General features: G+C 39.2%; 1 protein-coding gene and 1 pseudogene across 1 annotated transcript in view; one reads left to right on the top strand and one right to left on the bottom strand.

Moving 5' to 3' along the window:
* Positions 1-12,395, bottom strand: part of SLC9C1 (solute carrier family 9, subfamily C (Na+-transporting carboxylic acid decarboxylase), member 1) — a 101,142-nt gene that overhangs the window by 85,446 nt on the left and 3,301 nt on the right. The window contains exons 3-5 of the mRNA XM_005873327.2: positions 11,310-11,513; positions 9,912-10,012; positions 3,707-3,835 (exon numbers count right to left, since the gene is read on the bottom strand). Of these exons, the coding sequence (XP_005873389.1) occupies positions 3,707-3,835; positions 9,912-10,012; positions 11,310-11,460 (381 nt within the window). The 5' untranslated portion in view covers positions 11,461-11,513. The remainder of the gene's footprint in view (positions 1-3,706; positions 3,836-9,911; positions 10,013-11,309; positions 11,514-12,395) is intronic.
* Positions 4,713-6,233, top strand: LOC102259231 (annotated as a pseudogene).

Raw genomic sequence — 12,395 nt, 5'->3', positions numbered from 1 at the left:
AGTATTATTTAGCCTTAACAAAAAGAAGGAAATCTTGCCATTTGTGACAATATGGATAGACCTTTAGGACATTATGCTAAGTAAAATAAGTCAGACAAAGAAACACAAATACCATATGAACTCACTCATATGTGGACTCTAAAAGAAAAAAACAACAACTCATGGATATAGAGAACAGATGGATGGTTGCCAGAGGCTGAGGGAGGGGGGTTGATGAAATGGGTGAAGTGTTCAAAAAGTACAAACTTCCAATTATAAAATAAATAAATCATGGGGATGCAATATACAGTATGGTGGCTATAGTTAATACTGCCACATCGCATATTTATATGCTAATTAGACTTATTTTGATATGAAATCATTATGTTATATACCTGAAACTAATATAATGTTACATACATGTCAATTATCTCACTTAAAAATAATAAAATAAAAGAGCAATTATAATGATTTCATTATACTGCCTTCTGATTACTTAGCTCTCTCACTTGTACAGAGACACTCATACAGAATCAATTGGGAAGTGAGCATCGAACTATAGCACAGGAGGCCTGGTGCAGGTGCTAGTGCTGAGTGATTTGGGTTAAGTCAGTTGATCATACATCTTTAACCCAATTTTAGAAGTGGCAGAACCATAATAGATTGTTTATGTGGCACTACTGAGAGGAGTCTTCTCTGGATAAAGCTTGATGATAGCATCAGGATAGTGAGAGAAAATAAAGGCTCTGTAGAACAGTTACTTCTAGGGTGGGCAAGTTCTCATTTCCTAGGTTTTAGTGGCCAGAATTGTTATATTACTAACTCCTGTTTGGAGGAATACATTAAAGTAGGCTCTGAGACAAGAGGACTGAGGCCCAAATCCTTGTCCTTCCACATAGCTGTTGTTGATACCTCAATAAATCACATGGCATGTTGTTTGCTAAAGTGGCAGCAGCAATTCTGCTTCCTGAAGCCATACCCTTGCGTGGTTATCTCTCTCTGACTTTGAGTCAGTCGTGTGATTCATTTTGGCTAAAAGGAGTAAGAGCACACATGATGCAAGGAGAAACTTGAAAAGCACTAGCAAATTCCAGCTTTCCCTCTCCTGTTGATTGATGTCTGAGACGCTGTACCCACTGTGAAGAATCTATAATAATAAAAATGTAATATGCCAATTAGACTGGACAGCCAAACAGCCTTCCGGACGCCATTCTGGACATCCTTCCAAATGAAGCCGTAGAGGTGGAGGTGGGGGCTGAGGCAGAGGCAGTTAGGGGTGATCAGGCAGGCAGGTGAGCAGTTAGGGGTAATCAGGCAGGCAGGCAGAATGGTTAGGGGTGATCAGGCAGGCAGGCAAGTGGTTAGAGGGGATAAGGCAGGCAGGTGAGTGGTTAGGGGCAATCAGGCAGGCAGGCAGAGAGGTTAGGGGCGATCAGGCAAGCAGGAAGGCAAGTGATTAGGGGCAATAAGGCAGGCAGGTGAGTGGTTAGTGGCAATCAGGCAGGCAGGTAGAGGGGTTAGGGGCAATCAGGCAGGCAAGCAAGTGGTTAGGGGCTATAAGCCAGGCAGGTGAGTGGTTAGGAGCAATCAGGCAGGCAGGCAGAATGGTTAGAAGTGATCAGGCAGGCAGGCAGAGGTGGTTAGGGGCAATCAGGCAGGCAGGCAAGTGGTTAGGGGCCAGTGGTCCCAGATTGCGAGAGGGATGTCTGATTGCCAGTTTAGGCCCGATTGGACATCCTCCAAGGGGTCCTGGATTGGGAGAGGGTGCAGGCTCGGTTGTGGGTACCCCACTACCTGTGCACGAATTTTGTGCCCCGGGCCTCTAGTCCTGAAATAACCTCCTAGATCAGTGATGGCGAACCTTTTGAGCTCGGCATGTCAGCATTTTGAAAAACCCTAACTTAACTCTGGTGCCATGTCACATATAGAAATTTTTTGATATTTTCAACCACAGTAAAACAAAGATTTATATTTTTGATATTTATTTTATATATTTAAATGCCATTTAACAAAAAAAAAATCAACCAAAAAAATGAGTTCTCATGTCACCTTTGACACACATGTCATAGGTTCACCATCACTGTTCTAGACGATGAGATAATGTGTGGCAGTGACTCCTATTGCCTAAATCCAACACTACTAGTACCAACCAACAGACACATGAGCAGGGCCCTTCAACGATCTAGCTCATCCTCCTGCCTCAGCTGACCTCCAGAGTTGAACAGACTCAGGAGACAGATAGGCAGAAATCACCAGACCAAACTACTTTTATATCTCTACTAGAGGCCAGTGCATGGATTCATGCACTGGTTGGGGGAATGGCCTGTGGGGATTGCCTGTTGTGGGAGTGCCTCTCATCTGGTCAGCCAAGCGGCTGTGGACCCGCCCTCTGAGCAGCTGCTCCCACTGTGGGAGAACCGCTCATCCTAGTCAGCCAAGCAGTACTCCCACTGTGGGAGTGCACTGACCACCAGGGAGCAGCTCCTGTATTGAGTGTCTTCCCCCTGGTGGTCAGTACACATCACAGCAACTGGTTGACCGGTCATTCAGGTCATTCCACTGTTCGGTTGCTGGGTATATATATATATATATATATTTTAGAGGCCCAGTGCATGAAATTTGTGCACTCGGGGTAGGGGGGGTCCCATGAGGCTGGCTTCTGGCTGAGTGGTGCTCCTCCTGTGGGAGCACACTGACCACCAGGGGGCAGCTCCTGCATTGAGCGTCTACCCCCTGGTGGTCAGTACACGTCATATCACCTGTCATTCTGCCGTTTGGTTGATTTGCATATTAGCCTTTTATTATATCAGAAGATATTCTTTTTAATTTCATTTTTTGGGGTCATTTGTATAACCTCCATTTTTCTAGACGCTTTCAAGTATACATTGTTTTAATAGTTTTGCTTCTAATATAGTTTAGGTAATGGCCTTATATTTACAAAATTGTTTCTTTTAAATTTTATTGATTTTTTACAGAGAGGAAGGGATAGGGATAGAGAGTTAGAAACATCGATGAGAGAGAAACATCGATCAGCTGCCTCCTGCACACCTCCTACTGGGGATGTGCCCGCAACCAAGGTACATGCCCTTGACTGGAATCCAACCTGGGACCCTTGAGTCTGCAGGCCGACACTCTATCCACCGAGCCAAACCAGTTAGGGCCAAAATTGTTTTTGTTAATTTGAAAGAAATGCACCTCTGCTTAAGATCTGTAGTGTTTTACCTCAAGGTCTTTTCTTGATGAGGTCAAAATCTCACATAATTAGAAAAAAATCACAACAGTTTATAAATTAAAGTTATAGTTGTTTCTGTAAATATTCTTCTTTGTCTTTTTCTTCTCCATGTGGGTGTGGGAAGTTTTAGAAGGAGAGTATTTAAAACATCACTTTTATTAATAAATTTCTTTCACTAGACCTAATAGATTTCACAATAGCTCTCTTATAGCATGACAGAGTTAAAATCATAACTGGTGTTAAGTTCTATCACTCATATTTTCAGGATTATTTTTTCTTCCATAATTTTTTTCCCGAGTCTTCAGTAGACTAGCCATTTGTCAAGATATAGCATATTCACTAAAATATAAAGTTTATTTTACTTCTTTTACACCTTGCACTTTCCCCCTTTCTTCTTTGTTTCCTAATTTTGAGGAAAATTTTTAAAAATCTAAACATAGATAAAATGTGGTGGCTCATTAGTGAATGATATTATTGGAAAAGAATACTTTTTACCTGCCAAAATAACTTCTGGAACATGTAAACATCCATGTCAAATGCAACATTAAAGATAATTACTGGTGTAAATAAATAATAAAATAATTGTGAATCCATCCATTGTATGGCATGAGCATATCTTAGGACCTAATAATATAAAAATATGTCATTTTCTTATTTATCTATCCTTCTATTAGCATAGACTACATGTTAGATACTCTTATCTCCAACAAAAGAGGAAAACATACATCATAATGTAATAAGTGCTAATGTCTTAACTCTGTCAGATTTTTTATAATTTTCCATCAGATTAATATCAATTACAGGGGAAAGTTACTGCACATATCTATGTACATTTTATTTTTTAACTAGGAAGTACATTACATGGTCACTAGAAATATCTAGGAGATTTTCAGGCATACAAGAGGAAGGAAGACATTTCAGACAGATGGATTATCATACATAAAACCCACAAAGGAGTAAGCAATCATATCAAATTCTAGAAACTACAAATAACTAGCCGTGGCTTAAACAGAAAGTTGTGTGTGGAAGAATAGCAGTGTGTGGGAAGTTAATGCAGCTCATGAAATAACTAATTTGTGTTGTTTATCACAAAATATTTAGTTGATATTTATGAATTTTATTCTGAGCATCCATTCAACATCCATTCCATAAGGAAATGCTGAGCACCTACTGAGTTGGGTGAGATCTATGCATGTGGGAGCTGATTCTTGTTGTTTCTTGTGCTTCTTGGATCTTATGAGTGGAGGCATTGGTTGCTTTTCATCCAGACTATCTTTTCCAGAATGTTTGAGTGAATAAAAAGTTTGGAAGATAGAGCAAGGGCCACATTTACTATATTGTTCAGTGCACTAAAGATAATAACTCTTTAGGACAGGTGAGCTAACTGTGCATCAGAAACTATCCAAGTTCTCTAAGCTCAGTTTCTTCTCCTGTAATTCAACCCATTGTGTGTGCAGGTTTCGTCTGGCCCTCTTAGTTCTCTCTCTGAGAGCTGGGACTCATGGAACAGGCACAAGAAAACGCTGACATTCTGGCAATTGCCCTGAGTGATAGAGTTCTTTTTAGCTGGTCCAGGCGTCGTATGGTTTTTACCAGGATCATGAAACTGTGGCAGGCTAACGTGTTAGCTTGCAAGAAGAGTAAAGAATTATTGTCAAATAGTAAAGTTTATAGAAGTACTTAAGATTGAGTTTGATCAGTAGTGGGGATGGAGAATGGACCCCAGAGAGCCCTGTGCAGCCCTGCTAGCTTAGTTTCCATCACATCAGTAGAAGAGTAGCAGCTGCTCAGCTATACAGCTGGCCCAGGTCACCATCACAGCAACCAAGAGCAGAGGAGTCGGGACCCAGCAGCCGCCCACTGCCCCCACCCCCTCAGCACTGCTGACGCCAAGTCTGACACCACAGGGCAGTAGGGCAGGGAGCCCTGACCTGCACAGCCTCACATCAGTGGTGCCTGCGGGTGGGGACAAGAAGGTCTTCACAGGGAAGATTTGGGAAGAGTGAAATGGTTCAATGTAAAAAATGGATATGGTTTCATCAACAGGAATGACCTCAAGGAAGACGTATTTGTACATCAGGCTGCCATAAAGAAGAATAACCCCAGGAAGTACCTTTGCAGTATAGGAGATGGAAAGACTGTGGAGTATGATGTTGTTGAAGGAGAAAAGGATACAGGGAGGCAAATGCTACAGGACCTGGTGGAGGAGTTCCAGTGCAAGGCCGTAAATATGCAGCAGACTGGAACCATTACAGATGCTACCCACGTGGCAGGGGTCCTCCACATAATTACCAGCAGAATTACCAGAAAAGTGAGAGTGGGGAAAAGAATGAGGGATGAGCCAAGCTGGCGAGGCTCAGTGGTTGAGCATCAACCTATGAATCAGGAGGTCACGGTTGAATTCCTGGTCGGGCATATGCCTGGGTTTCCGGCTCCATCCCCAGTGTGGGGCATGTAGGAGTCAGCTGATCAATGATTCTCTCCCATCATTGATGTTTCTCTATCTCCTTTCTTCTCTGATATCAATAAAAATATATTTTTTTAAAAAGAATGAGGGATGAGAGAGTGATCCTGAAGGCCAGGCCCAACAGTGCCCGCCCTCCCACTGGCCAGGGTTCCCACCTTACTCCCTGAGGAGACTCTATGGGTGTTGACTACAGTATTCCAACCCTCCTGTGCAGGGAGAAGTGATGGAGGGTGCTGACAACCAGGGTGTAGGGGAACAAGACAGACCAGTGAGACAGAATATGTACTGGGGCTATAGACCATGATTCCACAGGGACCCTCCACACCAAAGACAGCCGAGAGAGGATGGCAATGAAGAAGATAAGGAAAATCAAGGAGATGAGACCCAAGGTCAACAGCCATCTGAATGCCTCAATGTCGGTACTGACACAACTTCAATTACTGATGCAGAGGCCCAGAAAACCCTAAACCACAAGATGGCAAAGAGACAAAAGCAGCTGATCCACCAGCTGAGAATTCATCCCCTCTGGAGGCTGAGCAGGACCAGGCTGAGTAAATGCAGGCTTATCATCTCTTCCAGACTATTTTTTCCAGAATATTTGAGTGAAATATTATAAAGTTTAGTCATCCAACAAGAAGAAATGAATATGAAATTCCAGCAGTAAGAAATGAACAAAAGATTGGAGCTGAAGACCTGAAGTGCTTGCCTTTTGCCATTGAACAGATAACTAGAGCTATCTGCATTATCTATGCAGCATGGGGTTTTTATTATTTTTTCCTAAAGATGTCTCTTTTTGATGATGACAACATGTGATTTTTGTTGTTGTTTTTAAGCCTGTCTTTTCTCTTTAAATGTTTTTAAATTGTTTCATATCTGGTCAGGTTGAGTTTTAAGAACCTCATTTTTAATTTGTAATAAAGGTTTACAACTTGATCTTTTCAAAAAGTCAACAAACTTCCATAAAGGTCATAAATAATTGCACTTAAAATTGCTTTTGTGTCAAAATTATATGGTTATAAAACCTATTCATGACAAATAAAGTAGTGATCTGCTTTTGTTCTTCCATGAATATATGTTTTCCATAATTTTTTTTTTTACATCGCTGGTTAAATTTGTTTGGGAAAGTCAATCATTTTCACACACATTCTCATTCATATTCTGACTGACTGAAGTAGGTGTTGGCAAAATATTGTCCCTAAGTCAAAATTTCTCAAGGCCTGTTTTGTAAATAAAATCTTATTGGAACACAGTCATGCCAATTTACTTACTTGTCTACTGGGAGTATAGCTGCCTTTGAACTACAATGACAGGTCTGAGTAGTTGTGACAGAGATTATATGGCCTGCATAATCTAAAATATTTACTATAGAAGAAATGAAATTGTCATTATTTGCAGATGACATGATATTGTACATAGAAAACCCTAAAGACTCCATCAAAAAACTAATAGACTTAATAAATAAATTTGGCAATGTAGCAGGATACAAAGTTAACACCCAGAAGTCTATGGCTTTTTTATACATCAACAATGAACTCACAGAAAGAGGAACTAAAAACACAATCCCATTTAAGATACCTAGGAATAAATTTTACCAAGGAGGTAAAGGACCTGTACTCAGAAAACTATAGGACGCTGAAAAAAGAGATAGAGGAAGACAAACAAATGGAAGAATATACCGTGTTCATGGATTGATAGAATTAAAATGTTCATACTAACCAAAGCAATCTATAAATTCAGTGCAATCTCCATTAAAATACCAATGGCATACTTCAAAGACCTAGAACAAACTCTCCAAAAATTAATATGGAATAAAAAAAGATCCCGAATAGCTGCAGTGATCTTGAGAAAGAAGAACAAAGTTGGAGGGATCACAATACCAGATATCAAGCTATACTGCAAAGCCACTGTTCTCAAAACTGCCTGGTACTGGCACAAGAACAGACACAGAGACCAATGGAACTGAACAGAGAACCCAGAAATCGACCCAAGCCATTATGCTCAATTAATATTTGACAAAGGAGACAAGAGCATACAATGAAGTCAAGATAGTATCTTCAATAATGGTGTTGGGAAAATTGGACAGATACATGCAAAAAAAAAAAATGAAACTAGACCACTAACTTGCACCATACACAAAAATAAACTCAAAATGGACAAAGGACTCAAACAAACTCAAAATGGATAAAGGACTTAAACATAAGATGGGAAACCATAAAAATCTTAGAAGAAGCCATAGGCAGCAAAATAGCAGACATTTGTCATAGCAATATATTTACCAACACAACTCCTAAGGCAATGGAAACTAAGGAGAAAATAAACAAATGGGCCTACATCAAAACAAAAAGCTTCTGCATAGCAAAAGAAACCATCAACAAAACAACAAGAAAGCCTACTGCATGGGAAAACATATTTGGCAATGTTATCTCTGATAAGCATTTAATCTCCAAAATTGATAGGAAACTCATACAACTTAACAAAAGAAAGATAAACAACCCAATCAAAAAATGGGCAAAGGACCTAAATAGACACTTTTTCCAAAGAGGACATACAGAAGGCCAGGAGACATATGAAAACATACTCAAAGTCACTAATAATCCGAGAGATGCAAATCAATACAACAATGAGATACCATCTCACACCTATCAGGCTGGCTATCATCAACAAATCAACAAATGACAAGTGCTAGAGAGGATGCAGAGAAAAAGGAACCCTCCTTCACTGCTGGTGGGAATGCAGACTGACACAGCCATAGTGGAACACAGTATGGCGTTTCCTCAAAAATTTAAAAATGGAATTGCCATTTGACCCAGTAATACCACTTCTAGGAATATATCCGAAGAAAATAGAAACACCAATCAGAAAGGATATATGCACCCCTATGTTCATAGCAGCACAATTTACAATAGCTAAGATTTGGAAACAGCCTAAATGCCCATCAGCAGATGAGTAGATTAGAAAACTGGTACATTGTTGCTGTAAGAAAGGAGGAATTATTACCATTTTACACAGCATGGATGGAACTGAAGAGCATTATGCTAAGCGAAATAAGCCAGTCAGAGAAAGATAAATATCACATGATCTCACTCATTTGTGGAATATATGAACATCATAAACTGATAAGCAAAAATAGATACAGAGACAAAGAAGCATCGAACAGATTTTCAAACTACAGACGAAAGGCAGGGGAGAGTTGGGGGTGGGGCGTAAGAGATCAATTGAAAGACTTGTATGCTTGCATATATGCATAACCAATGGACACAGACACTAGGGGGGTGAGGGCATGTGCTGGGGGTTGGGGGAGGCCATGGGGAGGTCAATGGGGGAAAAAGGAGACGTATGTACTACTATTTGTAATACTTTAAACAATAAAAAAATAAAATAAATGAAAAAGCTCAAAAAATAAAATATTTACTATATTTATTTTTACAGAAAAAGATTGCACCAACCGTTGGGTTAGATGACTATTGTGTTAATAATGCATTCTATATCCTTTTTAAAAATATATATATATTTCTTTATTGATTTCAGAGAGGAAGGAAGAGGGAGTGAGAGATAGAAGCATCAATGATGAGAGAGAATCATTGATCGGCTGCCTCCTGCACTCCCCACACTGGGGATCGAGCCCGCAACCCAGGCATGTGCCCTTGGCCAGAATCGAACCTGGGACCCTTCAGTCCACAGGCCGACGCTCTATCCACTGAGCCAAACTGGCTAGGGCAACATTCTATATCCTTTATAGTAAGTATATTCTCTCTCCTCTAACTCCAGCTCTTCCCAACTATGTGGTAATACTAGAGTTGTCTGGACTATATCTATGGTTTGCCTTGCTCCTCACTTCCAATGTAAGATACAAGGTTCTGTGTATATTTCTTGATACATTCCAAGCCAGGCACACTTAGAGACTAGCCTCTATTCTAATGGAAATGCGATTGAAACATTCCTAATTGAGGCAATACATTGGTTTGTTTTTTGTCAGAATTCTCTTGCTATAAGAGTTCTGTAATAGCAGCTCTAAGTCACTCTAGGCTTCTATCTTGTTAACCAATTCTCGTCTAAGCTTTGCTTTTTCACACCCGGTTTCTTTTCCTACACATCTGATGTTATCCACATCCTAAGCATCTATCAAATGGCAGAACAGTGAAGAGACAAGTATTTTAACAATCCTCTTAAGCCATCTTTGTATTTATATGAATCTTAGCTATAGTAAAAAATACTCATATTTACTATACACACCTGGTCAGATGCAAAACTGAGTATTTCAAAACTGCATCCAATTAAAAATAGTATCACAGGGAGAGGAATTATAAAATCTTTCAAGTGTAGGTTCAAAATTGCTGCAAAAAAGTAATTATTAAAAAGCAGTAAAATATTACATTTTAAAAACTTTAATTTAATATGATTTCTTAACACTGAGGACAATGAAATACTGATCCACTACTCACTTCCTATATTCCTGTATTTGAAACCCTCCTTCACACTTAAGCACATAGAATCAGTGTAATTACTAATCCATTCCCGCTTGACCTGTTCTATGAAGTATATCATTTCTTTAGAATCATTGGTTCTTGGGTTACTACTAAAATATCTATAGCAGTTTGTCCACACGCTACAGATCAGGTAGCTTCTTTGGCAATCCTGCAATAAGGTTAATAAAAACTAAACTTGAGTGAAATCTGACTGATTCCTAAATAATAATGAGGAACTAACTGTAATAATTATGCCGATGAGAAAAAACTACCTACTTATTACTAGTTAGCTACTACATAATAGAGAGCATGAATATTTAACTTTGTTAATCATTATTATAAAGTGCAATAAGCAATATTACAGGATTTTCTTCAGTTTAATGTCTTCTGCTTCTTTTAAATACAATTCTTACATCAAAGCATGTCGAAAGGTGCATCCTTTTGATATCTACAGTGTTCTTTTCTTGTCATAAGAGATAGGAATAATTTATAATTTGCACAAAACCAATGGGACACCATACCCAGTGGTTAAAAAGTAACTGAACAATTCAGACCAATCACTTTGAAATTCTTTGTCCAAGTAAAGAAAACAGTGGAACAGCTAATTTTAAAATATGAATGAAACTGTATCAGGGGTCCTCAAACTTTTTAAACAGGGGGCCAGTTCACTGTCCCTCAGACTGTTGGAGGGCCAGACTATAGTTTTAAAAAACTATGAACAAATTCCTATGCACACTGCACATATCTTATTTTGAAGTAAAAACACGAAACGGGAACAAATACAATATTTGTATTTGCATGTGGCCCGCGGGCCATAGTTTGAGTAGTTTATGATAACACAGATTAAAAAATCCCCCAACCCTTGATTTTCTACTTATCTGTTTCAATTCTCCCCATCACTTAAATCTACTCAGAACCTAGTAAACTAAGAAAGTGTGAATATTTTTTTAACACAATAGAGATGAAGAATAAAGATTAGATTTTATAGGTTTCTCCTCAGGGGCAGGTTTTTGTTGGATTCATTTAGTTGAAAATCAGGGAACAAATGTATGAATTTAGGACCAAAATTCTGATTTCCTACTGCTGCTACTTTTAAAAAATTCTATACAGTGGCATTTACAAATCCATCCATAGAATAAACTAAAATAAAGAGAGTTGCACCTACCTCCAATTGTGCAGATCAAAGCCAATATTAGAATGATTTCAGGGAGGTCCTGTGGATAAGTGTTGAACTTATTCTTGACAAATTCCACCCAACTGCCACTAAATCCTTTGTTACGGTAAGGGTAATTAGTAGTACTGAAATTCATGCTCATCCTGTTGGTTCTCACAGACCATCTGTATCCAACTCTTACGACGCTCTGCAAAACTCACACAGGATCAAAGGAAAGTAAGACTTGCTTTCTTGGTGGCTTTCTAATGCTTTTCTTTCATGATAATAATTTAAAAACAACCCTTATTTCTCCTTGATTCTAGTGATATCTTAGGGTCTGCCAAAATTAGGGATGCCTCCCATTCCCATCATGCTTTAAATTTAACTGAGATAAAAAAGGTACAAACCCAAGTGGTGGAGATTGGCCAGTGTCACCCCATGCTCACTCAGCGTTATTCACCTGGCATCTCTCCAACTCTGACAAGATTTTTCACCTAACTTGCAGCCAGGACCACAAGTTGGTGCATATCACTTAGCTCTGGGGATGGACAACTGAGGGGTTTGTCCTCAGCTTCCCTAAGCCTCTGGAAGTATGTTCATGGCAGCTATTCCAAAGTGGGTAGCAGGATGGGAGAAGGATCTCTTTTGTTGTTCTATTCAGACAGAAATTAATAGATTATGATGATACTCAATCATAGCCTTATTTTTACCATTTGGAACACTAATGGGTCAAGTTTCCTCCAACTTTTATATATCCATACAGCAATCAAGAACATAATAAAAATATTGAAACCAAAAGGATTTAAAACAGGGGGGTTGTTACATGTTCTGTCTCATTGTTACTTCTTAGATGAGGAATAACAAGGGTTATTTTGTGCCTTGGTTTGAAGGAATAGATAGTAGCCGCAGTTTGCAATCCCACCTGCTTCCGTGGTAAGGAAAGTTTTACATCGGTGCTCTCAAACTTCCTGAGGGATATTCTTCCAATTCTTTCTCTCCTAACAGTGGCTCAACATTTTCTACTGTCCACTATTAGCATCAGATCTGGCTGCCTTGAAAAGTAATCAATTAGTTTTACTAAACTTCTCTTTTTTTAGT

This window comes from Myotis brandtii, unplaced genomic scaffold (genome assembly GCF_000412655.1).
Source record: "Myotis brandtii unplaced genomic scaffold, ASM41265v1 scaffold406, whole genome shotgun sequence".
In the NCBI taxonomy this organism is placed as follows: domain Eukaryota; kingdom Metazoa; phylum Chordata; class Mammalia; order Chiroptera; family Vespertilionidae; genus Myotis; species Myotis brandtii.
The sequence above is the reverse complement of the archived record's forward strand: the minus strand, read 5'-3'. Positions and strand labels throughout refer to the sequence as shown.